General features: G+C 35.4%; 1 protein-coding gene and 1 long non-coding RNA gene across 4 annotated transcripts in view; one reads left to right on the plus strand and one right to left on the minus strand.

Moving 5' to 3' along the window:
• The first annotated feature begins 84 nt into the window (after positions 1–84).
• Positions 85–22,539, plus strand: part of LOC104853275 — a 22,882-nt gene continuing 427 nt past the window's right edge. Inside the window, exons 1-3 of one of the 2 annotated variants that reach the window (XR_004515329.1) lie at positions 85–227; positions 2,748–2,866; positions 21,143–21,282. This is a non-coding gene — a long non-coding RNA (uncharacterized LOC104853275). Of the gene's footprint in view, positions 228–2,747; positions 2,867–21,142; positions 21,410–22,539 lie in introns of those variants that run through there. The other variant, XR_777734.2, reaches the window with a different exon arrangement.
• Gnrhr (gonadotropin releasing hormone receptor) overlaps positions 18,488–22,539 on the minus strand; it is an 18,710-nt gene continuing 14,658 nt past the window's right edge. The window contains exons 2-3 of one of the 2 annotated variants that reach the window (XM_010611180.2): positions 21,087–21,306; positions 18,488–18,786 (exon numbers count right to left, since the gene is read on the minus strand). In XM_010611180.2, coding sequence (XP_010609482.1) covers positions 18,542–18,786; positions 21,087–21,306 — 465 coding nt within the window. In that variant the 3' untranslated portion in view covers positions 18,488–18,541. The remainder of the gene's footprint in view (positions 18,787–21,086; positions 21,307–22,539) is intronic. The other variant, XM_010611181.1, reaches the window with a different exon arrangement.

Genomic DNA, 22,539 nt, shown 5'->3' on the forward strand with positions numbered 1-22,539 from the left:
CAAAGGGCACGTGTGACGTCACTGGCGGGCAGGCGGGAGCGCGAGGCCGGAGGCTTTCCCGACAGCCTCCGCGGTCCAGGCCCGTGGGCGTGGCTTTCGGCCGCTTTGGCGTTGGTGAAGAGGCGGGGCCTGAGGCCGGGCCCGGTTCGCGGGAGACGGAAGCAGGCTGTGAAAGCAGGCAGTGTGGCTCTGTTCGCCAAGTTTCTTGGACGCTATTGAGCCTCGAGGTTTGGATTGTGTCGCTAAGCCTTAGAGGCTCACGGCCACAAGAGGAAACCCTTCATTTTATAAATCGAAGGCTGGCAATGCTTCAGATTCCCTTTTGGGGATTCCATTTAACAAATATTTGTGGGCATCTTCTGTGTGTGAGGCATTGTCATATTTTAATAGAATCACTTTTTTGGTAGAGATATAAAGTTTGTCCCCTTTATGGGAGAGGGAATGGAACTTGCTGTCAGTGTGACTTCATGGAAGTCATACAACTAAGATTACCAGAATACGTGCTTAAGGACTGCTCATCTAATTCCATTGACTGCCGTTTCATCTTTTTTTTTTTTTTTTGGGAAAAAAAATTAGTTGAACACTAATTAGTTGAAATAGCATGAGTATGTTTTTCATTCTAACTATACTTAAAGAAATGTCTGCAGTATTTAAAAAGCATATTCTGGATATATTTTTTTATAATGTATAATATTTTTACCAAGTTAGAATTCCTTTTTCATGTGGAGATGAGGGTCTGTTACTGTACAATGGACTAAAATAGTCCAGGTTCTTGTATGTGATGAGGAAAGAATTGCCAAGCATGTCATATACCTTGTAGTAAATACTGGATAACTATGTTTATTGAAGATCACGGAGGGTAGCAGGAATAGGGAGAAGGAAGAAGTCTTGATGAGTCTTAATACAACTCAGGCTTTTTAAAGGGTCAGGCACCTCTAACTTCAGGTGCCTCCCATTGTGGTCAGACGCCTCTGACTCCAGGTGCCTCCCATCTTGTCTTTCACTGGTGTTGCAAATAATGATCTGCTGCTTTAGGCGTCAGGACCTCTTAAGAGTAAACATGGATAATTACCAGAGCAGTGTCCTTGCTTACAGCTGAATGAAGAAAAGAGTGGCTCATTCAGATCCTCTGTGATCCACCAATTTCTCTCTTTATCTGGTCCATTACTTTTTGTGCGCCTCCCTTCTGTTTTCACAATTGCACATCTCCAAATACTTGGGAGTTTCATGTTGATCGTATGTAGCCTGCCTACCCTATGAGATAGGTTGCTTATCTGGCATCGTGGGCTCACCTATGGGATAGGTTATTGTTTTATTTTCTGAAATGGTAAGACTTTGACATTTTATTAAGAAAAACTTTATTTACTTATTTATTTTTGATACCAGGGATCAAACTTGGGTCCTTGTGCTTGCAAGGCAGGCGGTAGAACCACTGAGCTAAATCCCCAGCCCAAGAAACATTTATTTTAAATAATAGTACACAATTGTATGTATAATATAGATATTTATGTGTGTGTATATCTATATCTATATCTATCTATCTATATATATGCTCATATACACAAAAATTGGCTCATAAGAGTCAAATTGTATCCTATATAAAAGAGATATATTTAAATTTTCCAAATTTTATACTCTACACAAAGCTGTCAGGGAACCTGAAAAATTGAGGACATTGTGAAAAGAATCTAGCCCCTTGGCCTTGAAAGGAGAGCGCCCCCACGCGAAGCCCAGGAAGAGAGCTGCTGTCACTACTGTTGACAGAGGAAGATCCTGAAGTCAACTGGGAAACATGACTAGATAGAGGGTATAACCTAGATTAACTCTCAGAAACAAACCACAACAGAATAAACAAAATATGTGGTAGGGAGGAAGAGAAGCGGAAAGAGAAGAGAAAAGTGGATGAGAAATGACCTATTAAGTTCTAGTACCTGGGAAAGACTAAGGGAGATACAAACAATCGGATCATAGTAAAAGTTGTGGGGTGGGGAGCAGAAGAAGGGAGAGGAAGATAGGGAATTGCAATTTCCTGCTAGTAGGAAGCCAAATGCTATTGAGAGTCTCAAAATTTCACTCCTCCCCCTAATCCTACAGGCTGCAATGGAAAAAGAGCAGCAGAGGTCTGAAGCTATTTAATCCTAATTCACATCTTTCATACTCTTTCTAAATTAACTGGCATAGGAAATGACTGTGGTTTATAATCATGCTCATTTGAAGTTCTGCTCTAGCACTAGGTTTATGCTTTCTCTTTATTCTAAAGTTAAATATAAATATTTTCACTAGAATACAGATGCTGTAAATTTCTCTGCATCCTTCCCTCTGATTTCCCTTCCTCATTTCTTTCTGAATATCTGTGGCATGCCTATTAAACATTAAGGGCGAAAGACTAGATGATAATCAGGCAATAGAGATAAAGCACCCTGATTTCATTAATCTCATTTTGGGAAGACAAGAATAGGCAATGAATGGTAAAAATGATTTCAAAATGTGGCTGGTATGATGATGAAAATAGAAGATAAAGAGGTTGAAAGAAATGGGGGAGGAGAGAAGGGAAAGTTTCAGATCACCTCTTTGAGAAAATGGCATTGGAACCAAAACCTAAAAGATGTGAGCCACATAAAATTGCAGCGGAAGAGAATTTTAGAGGAAAAAGCAAATGCAACATTCTTTTGGTTTAAAAAAATATTTATCACCACTTGGTGCATATTTGTTTATTTATATATTGTCTTTCTCCCTTTCATAAGCAGTGGCTTTTACTGGAGAAAGATTCAGTGTGAAAGGGATTCCATGTGAGATTCTCCACTCTTGGCTTTGAAGAGAGAAGAGACAACATACTGTAACGAGGAACACAAATGGCCTTCAGGAGGTAAGAGTAGCTAAGAAAGAAATGGGAATCTTGGCCTACAGTTACAAGAAACTAAATTTGCTGATATGCATATGCTCAAAGAAGACTTTCTAGCTCCAGAGATAACATAGTTACCTGCTATTTTGATTCTCATATTTGAAAATATGAGAAGGTGAGCAGAACCCAACTATGTTGTGCTTGTGTAGCTTACTCTTGATTACTAATTCTCCTGAGTTCTATCATTTCTGGGTATATCTAATTCTAAATCATGCTCTTTCATATCTTGTATCATTTTCTTCATTCATTAGGATAGTTTCAAAATATTAACTTACAGTTTAGATCGATTTTGTTGTGACTTTTTCAGGCATATTTTGTTGTATGTGATGATGTTATGCTTCTTATTTACTGTTTTTAATAACTTTATATGGGATTTGAACTTGCTACTTTTTTTGTTAACTTGCTCACTTTTATGAAACTAGTGTTCCTGAATTTTTAGTATGAAACAGGCTTCTATGTTTAATTAGCTTAAATAAATCAGGAATAAACTATGCCCAAAGAAAGTCAAGATTCCTGGTATATTTCAGGGAGGGAGTCTGTATTTCAAAGGAAGCAGGGAATGTGTCATCAAACAAAGAAAAACAGCTCTAGGAATTTGGAGAAGTGTGAAGGTAAGGAGAAATTACAACAAAGTGCCATTTTGATAGGCTCAAAAGAAAGCAGGCTGTACATTGCGGGGACTGTACCAAGCCTCAAATGAAACATGGATCCAGGACTCTGTTTTTTTCAGAACTGAAAGAAAATTCGAAATGTGTCCAGGAGCACTTTTTTTTTGAGGTTCTGCAACTTGGTTGGAAATACAGGCTGTTTCTGTTTCAAAGTGACCTACATATTCTAGCCAAAAATAAAATATTTATCTTAATATCAAACACTAAAATTTTGACAATTTTTTAGAGCAAAGGATTCACTATGATCACAAAATTGATAGTTACACAAAGTTAAGGGTTTTGTGACACTATAAAGAACATTCCTAAGAAAAATTTTTTTATTAACTTGTCTGACTTTGTGTCTGTGTATCTATCTGATGAATGGCAAAGCAGAGTTTTACTTTCTTAGTCCATTCTCATTTTCACTTTCTTATGGATATCAGGAAAACTTTTCTAGCTTCAGAGAGGTCTTTTTTTGGGTTACTTTTGTGTATTGTTAAAAAAAATATGGTGGCTAGATGTCTGATTTTCTTGCTCTTTTCTACTTTGGCCTGGAGTGTCTATTTTTCTTCATTTCTGCTGTTTCTGTGCTGCGTGTCTATTTGTATTTGTTTTGCATATATGAATGGATGGTTGCATTCTAAAACAAAAGCACAGTAATTTTATTCCAAATATTTATTTTGGAATACTTTTACAGAAAATTTGTAAACATAGTACAGAAGATTTTGTTTATTCTTCACCAAGTTCCCCTAATGAGCACATCTTACATTACCCTGGTCCATTTCTCAGAACTAAGACATTAACATTGGTAAAATATACATTTTACTTGATAAAGAACTAAGACATTAACATTGGTAAAATATACATTTTACTTGATATCACCATTTTTTTCCACTTTTTCCTGTTCTAAATTCCAATCCAGGATACCACAGTGGATTTAAAATCCCATTTTAATCATTATTTAGATATACTTTGTAATGCATATCTTCCTGAAAACTTGAGTGCAAATAGGATTCGTATAAATCAGAATTTTTAACATATAAAACTTAGGAACAAATTTTATTTCTGTCAATCATTGCCTTATAAAGACAGTAGCATCTATATTGCATTTTATAATTATAGAGAATATTTAACTGTATTTCTTTCCTTTCAGCTGAACATGCTTTTAAGAGGAAGTATATGGTTGGAAGTAGGTCACTGAGGGCATGAGTGTATATTTTTTGCCCTCACCCTTTCTCTTTCTGGCTCTTCCCTTGCTCTCTGCTTCCCGCTTCCTATCTGCCATTAGTTAGGCAGCTTTCTTCTGCCATACCAGTTCTTTCTTGGAGCCAGCTAATGATGAACTGAAACCATGAAACAAATCATCATCATCATCATCATCATCATCATCATCATCATCTGGCAGCTTTCTTCTGCCATACCAGTTCTTTCTTGGAGCCAGCTAATGATGAACTGAAACCATGAGACAAATCATCATCATCATCATCAACATATTCTTCTCCTCCTCCTTTTTCTTCCCATTCCCCTTCCTCTTCTTCCTCTTCCTCCTCCTCTCCTCCTCCTCTTCCTCCTCTCCTAATTCCTCTTCATCAGTGTGCTTAACACATTTAAAAAAATATTTTTAAATTGCCTATAACAATAAAAACCAGCCTTGTGACACAAATAGTCTATCATCCTAAACTAGCACCCAAAATATAATTTTGCAAGACACTTTCTTTTTAACTAAGCAACTGTGAGGAGAAAACAAATACAATACATTATGCCTTAACTTTAAGCTTGTACTAATGTAAATAGAAACCAAGTGGAAAACCTAAATATCCATAAATGTCTTTATGATACTCGCATTGTGGTGCAGTGTGTGACCATAATGGCATAGAGAATGAAGGATTATTTAGAGATAAAACTTATTTCAATCACTTAGAGGCCTAGAGGGCTAAAGTTAAAGGAAAGGTTCATTTGGTTCACAATTTGTAGAGGCTTCAATCCATAATTGGCTGGCTCCAGGCAAGGTGCAGGACAGTAGAAGACAGCAAAAGCAACAAGAGACCTTAGCAGCATTTTTCTGACCCCCCTTGTTTCATTTTTTTATTGAGTTTATTGGTACTTTTAAAGTATACAGTACAAGTACATTCATCTTTGGGATCTTGTACTTTTACATGATATATCTTGCTTCTTGTTTTTTCCCCATACCCCTGCCCTCCCTTCACCCTTCCCTGTTTAGTGTTTGTTTCCATTTTTTTCTTTTCCCTTATTTCCTTTTCCCTCTCCTTCCCCCTTCTCTTACTCCTTTAATCATTTTCTTCCTATTTCAAACTCTCAATTATATAATTTGAACGTTATTTACACTTTTAGTTTTTCACACCAGAGAAACTATTTGATATTTACTAATGTGTCCTATTTATTTCACTGAAGAGTATAGCCGCAGTGTGCATCCATTAGCTATAAATGTTTCTAGTTTCTCATTCTTTATGGTTGAGTAGTACTCCATTTTATAGAAAACCACATCTTCTTTATCCAGTCTCTAGTTGATGGGCTTCTTTATCTAGTCTCTAGTTTGGGTTGTTTCCAAGTTTTAGCTGTTATGAACTGTGCCATGATAAACATGGGTGCACATATATCACTGTGGTGTGATTCTTTTATTTCTTTTGGAAAGATACCCAGCAGAAGGATAGCTGGGTTGAATGGATAGCTGGGTCAAATTAATTGTTATTCTTTGAGGTATCTCCATATTGATTTCCACATAGGTTGCACCAGTTGGTATTCCCACCAATAGAGAAGGGTTCCTTTCTCCTCATGACCCCACCAGCATTTGTTATTGGTTGATTTCTTGGTAGCAGCCATTCTTTCTGGGGTGAGGTGGAATCTCAGTGTTGTTTTTATCTGCATCTCTGGAATGACCAGTGATGTTGTACATTTTTTCATAAATTTATTTGTTACTTTTACTTCTTTTTCTGAGAAATGTCTGTTCATTTCAGATGCCCAATTTTGAATTGGGTCTTTGTATTTGGGGGTGTCTGATTTTTCTGAGTTCTTGGTATATTCTAGATAGTAGTCCTTCATCTGAGGAGTAGCTGGTAAATTTTTTTTCCCATATTGTAGGTTGTCTCTTAGCTCTGTTGGTGATTTCTCTTGCACTGCAAAAACTTTTTAATACAATGAGATCCCAGCTGTTGATTCTTTGTGCAAGTTCTCATGCTGCTGAGGATTTGTTCATAAAGTCTTCTCCTATGCCAATGTCTTCAAGAGTTCTACCTAATTTATTTTCCATTAAGTTCATTGTCTCTGTTTTGATATTTAGATTTTTAATCTACTTGGATTTTAGTTTAGTGCATGGTGAAAAATAGGGATCTAGTTTTAATCTTTGGCAAGTTGAAAGCCAGTTTTCCCAACACCATTTATTAAAGAGGCTATCTTGCTTCCACAGAGGATGGTTGGCTCCTTTGTCAAAGATGTGGTAGCTGAGTATGGCTGGTGTTGTTTCTGCATCTTCTAATCTATTCCACTGATCCTTGGGTCTGTTTCCTTGCCAGTAATATACTGCTTTTATTACAGTGGCTTTGTAATATAGTTTCAAGTCCAGAATTGTGATAACCTCTGCAATGTCTCTGTTGCCTAGAATGGCTTTTGGTATTCTAGGTCTCTTTGGTTCCAAATGAATTTTTGGATTGTTTTCTCAGTGCTGTGAAATACACTGTTATGATTTCAATTGGGATTGCATTGAATCTGTGTAGCAGTTTTGGAAATTTGGCCATTTTCAATATGTTGATTCTTCCTACCCATAAGCAAGGGATGTCTTTCCATCTTCTTATGTCCTTTTCTATTTCTTTTACAGAGTGCTATAATTTTCAGTTTAGAGGTCTTTTGTCTCCATTGTTAGATTGATTTCTGATATGTTATTTGGGGGATGTTATTGGGAAAGGAATTATTTCCCTAATTTCTCTTTCAGTGAGTCTGTTATTTGTGCACAAGAAGGCTATTGATTTTTAAGTGTTGACCTTGTATCCAGCAACTCTACTGAATCTGTTAATTAAGTCTAGCAGCCTTTTGCAGAGTTTTTTGGATCTTCTATGTAGAGTATCATATCATCAGCAACTAGTGACAATTTAACTTCTTCCCTTCCTATCTTTATCCTTTTATTTCTTTCTCTTGTCTAATTGCTGTGGCTAATGTTTCTAGAACTATATTGAACAGGAGCGGTGATAGTGGACATCCTTGTCTTGTTCCTGAATTTAGCATGAAAGTTTTCAGTTTTTGACCATTTAGAATGATATTGGCTGTTGGTTTTTCATAGATAACCTTTATCAGGTTGAGATATCTGTTTATCTGTTCCAATTTTCCATCTATTCCAATTTTCTGTAGGTTTTTAAAAATCATGAATGGGTGTTGCATTTTGTTGAATGCTTTTTCTGCATCTATTGAGATGATCATATGTTTTTTATCCTTGAGTCTGTTGATTTATAGTGTATTACATTTATTGTTTTACATATGTTAAAACATCCTTGTATCCCTGGGATAAATCTGACTTGGTCAAGGTGTATGATCTGATTGATGATCTTCTGCATTGTGTTTGCCAGAATTATGGATAAGTGCATTTGAAGTGGTATTTTGAAAGGGATTAATGGCAATGTGTCTTTTAATGTAATACATCTTAAAAATTTAAATACACATCGTATCCTTCCATTACCCCTAATATATGTGTGTGTATGATATATATAGCATTTATATAATTATATACATGCAAGTGTAAGGTTTATATGAAACATGAAACTTCTAAATGAATTTTTGGGTTTAGACTTGAATATATAAATATTCAAAAACCTGAAAAAACTGAAATCTAAAACACTTCTAATTCCAGAATTTGGGAATGCTATGGGTTGTGCCTAGATGTCTCCCCAAAGCCTCATGAGGTCATAGAGCTTTTTCAGGGGTGGCTGAATCTAGCCTATGTGATGCTGGGATTAAGGGAACGTGATTACTAAATCAGTACACAGATCCCGGTAGTCTGGATAGGTTAAAAGGGGCAGAAAGATGCTATTAAGGTTTCTTTTTGGCTTTTGCTACCATGTGGGCACTGTGACTGTTTCTCCTCAGATGCCCCTCTGCCACTTGCCACTCTGCCTTGGAGACAGTCGATTATGGACTGAAACCTCTACAAACTGTGAGCTGAATAAACCTTTCCCCTTTTCTTTGGGTGTTGGTTATTTTGCCTCAGCACTGAGAAAAAGTAAATAAGACAGTAAGGTATACTTGGACTTCTCTCATACTATGCTTACTCAGTTCTTTCACAGGATGCAAGCTGCTGTGCAAATAGCATTCCTTTTATGGGATGTCTCCCTAACCACTAGTCACCATGTTCACTTTTTGTCTTCTTGTTTTATATTTTCAAGTCATTTGCAACTATTTCAGTTTTTAAAAATTTTGTGTATTTTTATTCTTATTTGTCTAATGTCTGTAGTATGAGGCTATAGTATGAGGGATAGTGTTCAAGGAGAGAAAGCATGAGTCAGCTTACTTGGGTACTTGTAGTGACAGATGTATTATGACTTCTTTTCCTTCCTGAGATTATTCTTTGCCTGTCCCTTTCTGTCTCTCTGCACACACATATACACACATATGCACAATATCTATCTATATTATTCTTTTTCTTAAAGCATTTACTTTTATGGATAAAAATAGAAACATATTTATAGCAACACATGTGTTACTTAGGAATAATCACACTTGACAGTAAAGACAGTCTAACTAAATACTGGTGATTCAAGTTGAAAACAAGTATGTGACAAGCTGACAGGAATGGACGCCTGATTTCTCTCCATCTTTGCCCCTTCTTTGGAGTAGTGGTGGCAAACCTGTGGCATACATGCCACAATGGGCTGTTTGTATCATTGAAATTTCTAAGGTTTGACATCATTGCTCTAGAGCATGCATGCTTCAGATCCTCTCCTTCCTTCATCTCCTCACCCATATACACAGTGAACAGAGGTACACATTCTGATAAACTTGTGTTCTAGAGAAGCCCAGATTTCAGCACTGACTGCAGTGTTGTTCAACAACCATAAAACTCCTGTACTTTAGCCATTTCTACTGAAAGTGCAGTGGGAGGCTGGTATCAGATACCAACTTTGAAGCCAGAGAACACTGATCTATAAACGTGTCAGTGGTGCCAGTGCAGCCTTCATATTTGTGAAGATCATATTATTTATTATATTATATTCCATAGACAGAATGCCATACATGTGACAGGATTGCATCTCATCACCTAGTTGACTACCTCAGAGCAAGCATTAGCAATCTCTCCTACAGAAAATGATTGTGGCAAGTTTTCTAGGCAGAGAAAAGTGGGATATATATGTAGGCAGAGGAAAGTAGATATAGATTAAGAACATGTTTGCATGAAATTCTGATGTATAAATCTTCAAGACATCACAAAATCTGAGAGAAGCAATAATGGATATAATCTGATTTGTAATTTGGTTAAGTTATTATATATTAAACACTTAATATCAAGATTTATACAGAAATATAAAGCCTAATACTCTTAATATAAAAACATAATCAGAGTGTTTCAGGGTAGATGAATGTGAACACCTCAGCTGTTGCTAAGGAAAGCCAAGAAACTGGGTAAATGGAAAATTCTGGAGAATGTATAGAGAATCTATCAAAAGGAATACAAGAGTAATAACTGTTCTTACCACCAACCAGCAGAAATTCAAGAAAGCCCGTACTTATCCAATGCTAGGTCACTTATCATGAGGTGGGAGGAAAACTAGGAGGGGATGGTTTCATAGAGTTAAGATGAATGTTTCATATAGGAAGTGAATTAGTGTAGGCTTTCATCACTGCCTAGTGCAATGACAGGCTTTCTCTTCTTCATCACTTTACAGGACATTAAGAAATACACTCCCTGTCCCTTTTAGGAGAATTGAAAACAAAAAGGATGTTTTACACACCAGATATCCTTATAGGGACTTTACAGTATTTTAAGATAATGAGTGTTTCCAAGAATGTGCAGGTAGCAGAAAATGGAATGGTATAAGTGAATAGTGATAAAGAAAACAGCATTGGGGCCTGTCAATTAGGATGATAGTATTAGTATGATAGTATTAATCATTCAAAGAGGAAGGATGACCTTTAGACACTACTCTGGGTCCAGTGTTTGTGTGTGCCACCCAATTCATGAGTTGATGTTTCAGCCCTCATTTGGATAGTGTTAGGAAAATGGGACCTCTAGGAGGTGATCAGTGTTAGAAAGTCATGAGGGTAGGATACTCAGAATAGGAAAAGAAGAGATCAGAGAACTTGCTCTTGCCTTCTGCTGTGTTAAGATACAGCATGCAGGCAGCCTCTGGAAGCCAGAGTGCCCTTACCAAAACTCAGCCATGCTGCCACCTGGAGCTCTAATTTTCCAGCCTGCAGAACTGTTTGTTTAAGGCACTTAGTCTGTGCTATTTTATTATTGCAGTCTGTGCTACAAGAGACATCGATTTAGATTCTGTGTAATTCCCTGGTGCATGGTCATCTCCAGAGCCACCTCCTTGTGATGTGGTCTCTCTCCAATCAGTTCCTCTTCTCCATTCCAGTATTAACCCAGAGGTAGTCCAGTCTTCCTCCACCTGAGTTCTTTACAGAAAAAAGAGACAGCCATTTGATTTGAATGAATATTACATTAATTAAAATATCTCTATTACATTCAATATCTAGTGATCTTGGTGACCTTCAAGACCATGCCCAAAGTTAACAAGCATACAAGGTTAAAAGTGGAGTAAAACAAAAAAAAAAAAAGTGAAGTAAAGAGGAATTTTAAGGCGTGAACAATTCTTGTGGTCATCTGTAAGGGAAGTAGGGAAACATGGGAGATAAAGCAGAAATTAAGCATTTAGTTGTATAGTTTTTTTTAAGATTGAAGACAAAACATTTTTATATGTCAGTGAGAATGATTTAGTAGCCAGGACTAGATTAATAGGAGAGAGAGAGAGAGAGAGAGAGAGAGAAATCTGAAGCAATTATGTCTTTGAAAAGAAGGAAGGGCAGCCAGAGCATAAGTAAAGAGATTTTGAAAAGAGCAAGGACAAGTCTTTTATTGTAACTAAACAATACAGATAAAATGCTAGAGCTCAGGAATGTTTAGGATTTAGTGGTGGGAATTTGAGAGAACCCTTTCCTTACAGATCTTTGTTAGTTTCTCCATCTTTATTTCTTTTGAATATATTTTCTATCAAGACAGACTGATGGTGGTTGTATTTTGTCAGATAGCTGATCATGGACTTATCTTCAATGAATTTGGGAAGATTTTGAGGATTTTTCTCTAGGAATTGCATCTACTAGTACAAGCAACAACAGTAGAAGAGCCAGCTGTTAATAAATATAGAAAGCACACCCTAAAAAGAACCCATCCAGCGTGTTTAGCAATTGATAATGGAAAGTTCAGGAAAGCAACTAGTAATGGGGGAAGAGATGGATTACAGTCCAGCACAAGCATCCGATCAGGTGGGTTCAGCATAGCAATTAGAATTCTATAAAATAGGAGCACTAGAAATGTATAAATGAGTATGTCGGATAGTTTATAGCAAGAATCCTATCTTAGTTACCTTTTCTCTTTGTTGAGTCAAAATACCTGATACCTAAAGTTAAAGGAGGAAGGACTTATTTTGGCTTACAGGTTGTAGAAGTTTTACTCCATAATTGGCTGGCTGCAAGGCAGGATGGCGTGGCAGAGCAGAAGACAAGCAACAGCAGCAATACGAAACAAGCAACCAGCAAAAAGCCTCTTCCTGTGCCTTATATCTTATCTAGACACTCACCCTTAATCCTAGCACTCCACCATGAATCAATCCCAGTGTCACAAACACACACACACACACACACACACACACACACACACACACACACACTAGAGGTCCAGCCACCTCTGAAAAGCCACACCTGTGACAACATGAGGCTCTGGGGGGACAGCTACACATAAGCCATAACATATGGCTATCACCAATTTGTTTCTTCTCCAGTTAAAGTTGGTTTAATGGCAGAATTCAATCCAAGGGTGATAAATGAAGGTATTAGGTTGTCAAGAGTAAAGCTATACACCCTATTATAGCCATTCTAGTCATTTGGCTTGATTGTTGAGATAGTGAATTTGGTACAGAAAAAAGATGTGAATCCTTTTATCAGGGCTACTGTATAAATTTGGGAAGTAGTCTGAGAAAATATGCAGGATTTTAGTTCTTAACAAAGGAATCCATGTTTCCTGGGCTCCCAAAATTTTACTACTTGGGATGCTATCCATAATTGAATTTAAAAGAATATTTTGATAGAATGGCAAAGACATCATAATAACACATGGCATAAACACCATAAAATTCACAAAAATAATTAATTTATCATTAACTACTTACCCTAAAGTACATTTTCCTCTTGAATTATTTTTCTCTCTACTACTCATATTACTCTAGTCGTTGTTACTATAAAGAAATACCCAACACTGCGTAGCTTTATAAAGAAAAAAAGGCTTATTTAGCTTGCAATTCAAAGGTTCAAGGGTGTGGTACCAATATCAGCTCAGCTGTAGTGAAGGCCTCATGCAGTCTGATACATTGGGACACTTAGACATACTTACTGTTTGTAGTTCTGATATAGCTTTATGCTCACAAATATAGGAATTCTGATAAATCAGATTTTGTATGTATTTCCATTCAAACAGAAAAAAATGTAGAAGAGCTTTCAGTGGTCTACGTTGCAGTGCCAAGTATATGGTAACTGACTATTTCTGAAAAGAGAGAACTTCCATTTTGACTAGATTTAATGATTGACAAAATGCATTTTAAATTTTTCATGCCAAATATGTTTTCTGTTATTACATAACAAATTGCTATAAGCTTAGTGACAACACATTTTTATTTTAATTTCATAGCTTCTGTGCATAGGAGTTCACACTGTAATCAAGGCGCTGATTAGACTGTGTACTTACTTGGAGGCTTGAGTATGGAGGTATTAGCACACAGGCTTATTTAGGTTGTTGGACTCAGTCATTTCCTTTCATCTGTATGACCGAGGGCCTTAGACTCTTACTGGCTGTCCACAGGAAAGTATCCTCAGTCGCTAGAGGCTGCTTCCAGTTCTCTGCCCTGTAGGTCCAGCAAAAGCAGCTTACCTCCTGTTTTACTTCTTCAAAGAGAGGAAAAGTTCTCTGTAGAGGTGGAGTCTTATGTGACATAATCAATTAAGAGACTGGCATCCTGTCACCTTAGCTTTATATTGTTTAATCAAGGTAATAACATCTCCTTAGTTAGCCATAAGTAAAATATGGTGGAAGCCAGTCTCTGGTTCCAGTATAACACAAAGAAAGGAGATTGTACAAGGGTGTGACTTAATGTGAATCACCTTCATTTGTACACAGTAAGGATTGGCAAAATTTTCTAAGATCCATAGATTTCATACCTTTTCTCTCCATCAACGCCCATATAGTTCTGGGTTCTTTATGTCTAGACACATTTACATCATGATATGACCTCTGGCCCTGCACTTCTCTGTCGCTTTCCCAGATAAGTCGATATGTATTTTATCTCGTACTATGTGTACAAGTATGCTGTAATGGTCAACAGTAACTTAATTATACATAGGAGTGACCAAAAACCACATACTACCCTTCTAAATTTAATTGAAAGATATTCCTATTGCAGCCTTGTCATGGATGGATCCTAAAGATTCCCTGGCCATTCCAGCAGTGTCTCATGGGGAAAAAAAAAAGGACAGTAAAAGAGAAAGAGTCAACCAAATGAGATTCAAATATCTTATTGTAGTGGATTTTATAAAAACTTGACTGTGAGAAGAGGCTGAATAAATGGGTTTTGAAGTTAAATTTCATTAGCCCTATAGGGAAATTCACTTCAAATTGCAGTTATTTATTAATTTATTTGGTGATTTTTCTCTGAATCTAAAGTGATGGCCAGAATTTTAAGAACTTATAAAAATTTCTTATCCAGTGAACTAATTCTAAAACAGACGTATCAACATGTAAATGAAGAAACAGGAACCAAGAGCTCCCAAGAAAGTTAATAATTATAGGCAGAACCTATTCTCAATATAGATGTGAATATTCTAGGCACTAGAGTTTTAAAATGCTTTGATTTAGATTGTGAAAGACAATGAAAAATTTTTCACTTAAGGCTATATTTATTATGCAGTTATTATGTTCCAGAAATTGCATTTAATCTTTATACTTTATGTTTAAATAGTGTACCATTTAAATTTTAAATTTATGGCATATATATTCTCAAATTTGGTAATTGTATAACAAATTTGGTAATTGTATAACATAATTTTTTCTGATCCAAAAGGCATTTCTCTTTTCCTCCCTCTAATAGATACATGCGTGTGCACGCGCACACACACACACACATGGGGGTGGGGAACTACAGTTTTTTCCAAAAAGAAAAGGAAACAATGCTATGCCCCCCCAGCTGCCAGATCTCCTAGTGTTGGGAAATTGAGCTCTGTCCTCCAAGGCATCCTTGCATGTTCAGGGAATCTTTTTTGCTAATAACTGGTTTAGAAGTGGTCATGTATCCTGGTTTTGGCCAATTTAAGAGAAGAGATGAGGGTTCTGGGGAAAGGAAAGCCACAGTGACAAGTCACCCTTTCTTTTTCCCTTTGTGGCTTACAGTAATGAAAATCCATTTTTATTCAGGAAAGAAAAGTGTACTGGAAGAAGAGACACTAACTTAAATCTTTGAGTTAACATGTCTGCCTCTGGTCACCGTGTAACATGAAATGAAAAAATAGCCCTGTTAGTTTGATATTTTTTTGCCTTATAGCAGAAAGCACTCTAACAGAAACAGCTATGCATAAAAAAGTAGTACAATCTTACACATACAACAATTGTTGTGTTATTTATCTCACTTCAAAATCAGTGTATATTTATTTTGGGACTTTGGAATTACATGAATTCAAAAGAAAGAAAAACATTTAAAATTCACTCAGGGAAAACTATATTAACATGTCTTGTATATGTTTATTGTTTTTATGCATGAACTTTATAAAAATTAGACTTGTTTTAAACTTGACTTGAACTTAATCATAAAATGGTAAGATTAAATTGACCTCTATTATTTCTTTTCTTTTATTCATATAGAATCACTTTATAGTAATTAGCAAAGCCCTAGAGGCATTGGTTCACTATTTGAAACTAGAATACAGGTAAAATACATGAAATTCCAATTCTTTATGACTACCACATAAGTTCTAAGGTAAGGCTACTCTAAAAATTCTTAACTCATTTATGCTGAATGAAACTCCCTAGAAGATAATGAGAAAATAATATTTGTGATATGCATTCTTTAGGCCCAGAGTGTTTTTTAGCTACATATCACAGTTTAATAGGCTGAAATTGAATTAATGTAACCTTTGTTCAATTCACGATTAGTTTGTCACTTCTTTACTAAACTGATTTGCTGAAAGAAATCCAACTTTTGACTAGTTTAATAGGTTAAATAAAGAAAAAGACAACCAAAATAGAATTTTAGCTATCTGTATGTTGGATTCATTTTGCAGAATATTTCCTTTTTTCCCCACAAGAAATCTTAATTTTTCATTAGAATTAGAAAGAGGATATATGGATATATTCATATCAGATATGAAATACTCTCTGGTAATCCTTTGAAAGCTACAATTAACTCATAATCATATTATAATTTATGAACCATAATACTGGTAAATACTGTGTATTTCTATGCAGTTGTTCAGAACATGTTGAACTTTACAAGAGCTTCTTAGTATAAAAAGAATGTTTAAGCATATTGAAACAATGCAATTTCAATGTGAACATTATTATGCACACATATAAATAAATACATTAGGATACATTTTTATAATAAACTTTCTTATAAATACACAAAATCAAGCAAGGATTCTTGACCTTTTTTGGCAGCCTGATATAGTCTATGAATCCTCTCCCGGGATAATATTTTTAAATGTATAAAATAATACAAATAGGACTAAACAAAAACAATTTTATTAAAATATACCCTATGCATGGCCATAAGTTAAAGACTCACATATCTAGTTTTGAATAGCCCTTTAGTAAATGTACTTAAAAATGCTTGCAGAAATACCTCAATAGAATAGTTTCTTGAATTCTTAAGAACCAACCTGAGATGTGGTCTAAATACCTATGCAATAAAGCCCCTATATTGTATATTGTACATGTGTGTTATTTTTCCTTTAAATCTGGAAGAAAGATTTATTATCAATTTAAGAATAAATATATGATAAAGAGACTGGAGAAGATTGGATTTGTGTTATCCAGAAGAACTGTAAAATCTTGTTATGAGTATACTACAAACTTTGAGCATTTCAGCATAATACATATTTTTAACCCTGCTCAATTCAATTATAAAGTTGTGCTATAGAATAGTTAACTAATCTATGAGTTAAAGTGACAAAGTAAGAGTTAAGTATGAGTTAAGTGACAAAGAAGGCATGAAAAACAGAGTAGAAAGGAGCTCAATAAGCCAGGCATGTTGGCGCATGCCTGTAATCCCAGCACTGGGGAGAATGAGGCAGGAGGATTGCTGCAAGTTCTAGGCCAGGCTAAATTATAGAGTTATGTAGTCAGACCCTGTCTCAAAAAGAAAAGAAAAAAGATCATATCTTATCAATTTAAAAATTTTGAATTTACGCTCTTTATCATATTTTTCTCACTACATAGGAATCCCCCCCCCTTTTTTTTTACTTCATCCCATTTCTCAAGAAAGGAGTAGAATTAAAAGAATTGACCTTGCTTTTAAAAAAAAAAAAAAAAAAAAAAAAAAAAAAAAAAAAAAAGAATTTATTGAAACAAGTGGTGTTGTATAGACATAGTTTGGAAACCATAGCATTTAATGTGAAGATCAGTTGATATTAGTTTCACATTTAGTTTTTCTTCTCTTTCCTTCCTACTTTGCTGTCTTTTTTGATCTATGCAGACTGAAATTATACAATTTTTCTTCAGAGTTCCTTTATGCATAGAACATCTTTTTTGCTTGTGCATATGCTTGATTTTGTATTGACTTTTCTTAGTGATGTATAGATTATGGATTTAGTAAGATCAAGAGATAGACAAATCCTTATGTGACTAAAACTGAGGGTTTTATTCATAAACACAGATAGTACATCTTTTCTTAATTGTATTTAAAATCACTGCTATTATTATGGCAGTTAGTACCACAAATCTCATGGACTATACAACCTAGAAGAATGTTACTAATCACTGTCCAAATATTGACCCTCTACCCACCTGTCTTTATACACAGACTCTTCAGCACCCATGGAGGTGGGAGAAAATGGTCTGTGCTGTGTGACAGACCTGTTGGCTAGGTAAAGTGGATGCTGAGTATTCTGAGTTAGAATGCTTTTGAAGATGAAGAGAATGATCTGTGTTTTTGTTTTCTCTTTTAATCAGAGGAAGGCAAGTTGATCTTATTGGGAGAAGCCTTATTGTCTCTGTGCTCTAGGTATTGTTATAGCATAAGATTATAATTACCGTTAAGCCCTTTTTACAGAAAAAAATGCATAGTGTGGTAAGGTTTGGACAGTGTTGTAGTTTCTCAGCCATATTTTTTCATATCTTTTTACCTTAGACTGTGATAATTTAAAATTTTTATGCCCTGTGGTTATTTTAAATGTTTATGTCACGCTTCTCGGCCTTTTGGCTAAGATCAAGTGTAAATGTTTATGTCAGAAGAAAGCAAAAAGAAACCCAAATCATATGTAATAGAAAGTCAGAAAGGGCAGAAATTAGAAATTTCTGATTAAGAAAAAATTATTGCTATTTTTTTGTGGTTTATTTTTTCTTAGTAATTGTGACTTTGCCACTATGATTTTTTTTTAAAGAATAAGGATGATAACTTATTCTCAAATCCTGCTTTGTTTGTATATAAATATGTGAAGCTTTGTATTTATCATTTCCAAATAAAGTTATTAACTTTTCTTTTTTTATATTACTTTCTGGGTGCACCATGAATCACAGGGAGAAATATCCATATATAAGTGGATCAAAGCATGGGTTTAAAAAAGCAAAGAGAAAGAAAAGGTGATTTACTGGGTCTGATACCCTGTTTAACATTCCAGGATCAAACCAATACCAAATTCCCAGGACATAGTAGGGGGTCCAGCAGACAATAAAGGAAGTGGCAAATGCCACTGTCATCTTCAGTGTCCTCAGCCGTGCTCTTGGTATGTTGTTCTTGGATTGATTCAGTTGTAGTTCTATTAGATGAAGAAAAGAGTATGCATTTAAAGGGAATTTTCTCACAAAACCAAAATGGTCAAAAAGAAAGAATCATTAGTCCAACCTAATGTATGAAAGGGGATAAATTGTCACGTTATTTTGAAGAATGAAAATTTGTTCAAAAAGTGAGTTAATTAAGTTGTTTACACTGTCATGTAATGAAAAGACCAAAGAAAATGCTCTTAAAATTAAGTTTCCACCAAACTAATCTGGTACTCAAACAATTAAAATACGGATTTAGGAAAGTACACAGAGGTTGAGCCAAGTTGAATTATGACTCCACAGAATTACATTCATCGGTGTCCCTGCACAAAGGATAGTGAAAATTGTGTATGGGCACAAGTGTACCACTCAGATCATCTGCTTTAACTATGTACTTCTTTTCTGTGAAATTGGAAATTTAACTTTTCACATAAATGCATCATTTAAAGTCCATAGGTTGTTCTTGTGGAGAAATTTATTGAAATCAATAGAATTAATGATTTCGGTAGTCATGCCAGTGCTATGAAGTTAAGGACTTAGTTTTTAAAGAACTTCATTGGCTGAGTGTGGTACCGCACACCTGTAATCCCAGCACTCTAGAGGCTGAAGCAGGAGGATCACTGCAAGTACGAGGCCAGCCTGGGCAACATAGTGAGTTCAAAGCCAGTTTGAACTATTTAAGAAGGGCCTGTCTCAAAAAACAAAAACAAAATTTTTTTTAAAAAGCTTCATTGTTAAGTGCTCAAAACTCTGGTCTTATGTTTCATAATCTAGAATTGCTGTTTTAAAATGAATACTCTTCATATACTATATTTTTCTGAGGTAAACAATGATATTCTGAAATAGTAATATTACATTTTGTTCATTATGTTATAGCTATAAAATTAATTTTTTACATCAAATATTAAAATAAGCAACTTATTGAATTTATGAGTAGACTAGTTATAGATTTTTTGATTGGACAAATCTAATTACCATTTACTATGGGCTATAGGCCTTGATCTTTTCATAATTATTTTATTTAATCCTCAATAACTGTAAATGTTAGTGACATACAAGTAATAAAGCAATCAGGAGTGAACACATTTTTAAAAAGCAGCTCAGCACGTGGGTTTAATATAAAAATATATAGGCACAGAATTCTGTGCTTTCATTGCTTTGGAAGTATCAGCACACTTGATTATTGGTTTACTGTTTATTCTTTGACTTTTCTATTAGATTATAGCTTTATGTTCCTGTCCTTGGTATCCATATAGCAGTTTCTTGCAAGATTTCGTGGCCACTACATATTAGTTGAATAAATAAAAAAGTAAATTAAATGAATGAATGTGTTAGTAATACGTAACTCTTGCCTCCTGCCTTTGCTTTGCTTTTCTGCTGTTGTACTATTCATATTTCTTGAGATAAATCCATCTTTTAGATTCATCCTATTTCCTGTGCCATTCTTCGATACTCCTTATACAACTGAACCTTTTGGGTAAAATTTTGAAGGAAAATTGTTTTTGTTATATATATATTTTAGATATATTAAATAGCATTTTGTGGTGGCAAGTGGAAATTTATAGAATGTCACTCTTATTATTTCCCTTTGACAATATCTCCTGAGAATGATCATGCCATAATAAGTAAGATACTTTCCCTTTTCAGTCATACCAAATAAAATTTCTGTACCTCGTCATTGTCCACATGTCTTGAGGTATCATGCCAACATAACAAAGCTTATTTCATAAATTCACAAATTTTAGTTTTGGGAAATGCTTCAGATTACTGAAGTAAAAAATATACAACCACATCTATGAAGTTTTGGATAGAATGGTCAGTTGCATACTTAACAATATTTGACACACCAACATACAGATACATGCAGGCAGACACATATAAATGTTCATGACTTACGTTATGTGAATATAGGGGATTTGAATGTGAAACAAAACAGTTAACAAGTCTATTGGCTACCATCTAACAGGTTTTTTACTGTAGTCTAGATGACATATTTGCTCCCAGCAGGAACAATTTCCTGTGCTTAACCTGGGCATTAATGGAATAATTGCCCTTTCTTCTTTAATTCCATGGTATAAATTTAGAACACTAGAAGATATTAAATTATAAGTAAATAAGGGGTAAAATAAAGTTCCATCTCATGGGGTGATTGTGCATATTAAATGAACTAATACATGTGAACTGTTTGCAGTAGTATGTATAGTATGCAATAGTATGCAACAGTAAGTACCACTGTGCTTTAGTGTTGCTGTTTAAAAATGGCCCTCAATAACCAATAAATCTAAGGAATACATACTGTGTGGGTCCTGATGAAGGACCCGTGTCAGGGTAAAGATGATTTTTGCATTGCAGATCAGCATGATGAGAAGAGGGATAATGAAGAGACAGCTGAAGGTGAAGAAGTTATAAAAAGCCTGATGCCACCACTGTGGAAAGCTGCAGTGTGTTACACACTGAGAGAAAACTTCTGTTTTCCCAGAGCCATTTTCTAGGTGAATCATCTTGAAGATATATAACTGCACAAGAAAATAGGACAACAAAGAGTTATGTTACTTTTTTCAAACAGTATTTTAAGGCTTTCTCTCCTGTGTGTTGTTAGATTTATAATATATAGTCACCTAAAGCAATTTCTAAGCTCCATGGCATTATTTTGTTGGAATTTCTATGAAAACTTATAAGCAGGTGTTTACTTAAAACATGATTGGGTAACTGTGAATGGAACTATAGGATTTTGGATTTGGGGAATTATTTCAACCTTGTGGGACAATAATCACTCAAAGATTTAAATCTTGCTTGTATTTTAAATTTCAGATACAATTTGATCATTTTAAGTTTTTGTAAGTGATTTTGTTATAGTACACCAACAGTGCCTAAAACTAGACAGGCAGTTAGAATGCAGTTTGGCAAATACATATTTTAAATTAATTTTGGAGACCAGAAGACCCGTTAAAGTATCACTCTTTAAAATAATGTTCAGGCTGGGGATTTGGCTCAGTGGTTCTGGCACCTGCCTTGCAGCTTAAGGACCTGAGTTTGATCCCCAGTACTGGAAAATAAAATAAAATAAAACAATGTTCAATAGATGTGAACTGTTTACAAGAAAGATAATATAAGTGGCCCTTAGCCATATTATATTTTGATCCATATTCATGATAATAGAGAAGTCAATTAAAGTTACATTGAAATGCCATTTTCATCATTGAGATTGGGAATTCATTCTGTAGGCAAGGCTGTGAGGAAACCCTCTTAAATTGCTAGTGGGAATTCAGACTGTAATTATTATAGAGGGCAGTTAGGCAATAATTAGCATAACCATGTGTGCATCGCGATGTTAATCCTGGTTGTCAATTTGACTGGATTGGGAGTTGTCTAGAATATTGGTAGAGCACTGGTCTGTGTGTGTCTCTGAGGGTGTTCCAGACAAAGGAGGGAGGGAAACCTACCCTGAATGTGAAAGCTGATGTAGAATGAAATGGGAAGGGGAAACTTGTGCTTGCTGGACAGCCAGTTCTTCAGAGTGTGTGGTTTTTTAGTTGCACATGGCCCATGAAAATTAGAGTACTGATTCTTTAGCATTTGAAATGGATTTGCATCAGTGACTCTCCAGGGAGCTTCCAATACTCCAGCCTTGGTCCCTGTTGTTTTGAGTCTTCCAGCTTCTTGGATGAGAAGCTACTGTCTTCCCTAGTTCTTCAGCAGGCAGATGATCACTGTGAGTCTTTCTGGCCTAAGCTAATCTAGCAAATTAT

The sequence above is a fragment of the Fukomys damarensis genome, unplaced genomic scaffold, assembly GCF_012274545.1.
Source record: "Fukomys damarensis isolate Sample0158 unplaced genomic scaffold, DMR_v1.0_HiC HiC_scaffold_35, whole genome shotgun sequence".
Lineage (NCBI taxonomy): Eukaryota > Metazoa > Chordata > Mammalia > Rodentia > Bathyergidae > Fukomys > Fukomys damarensis.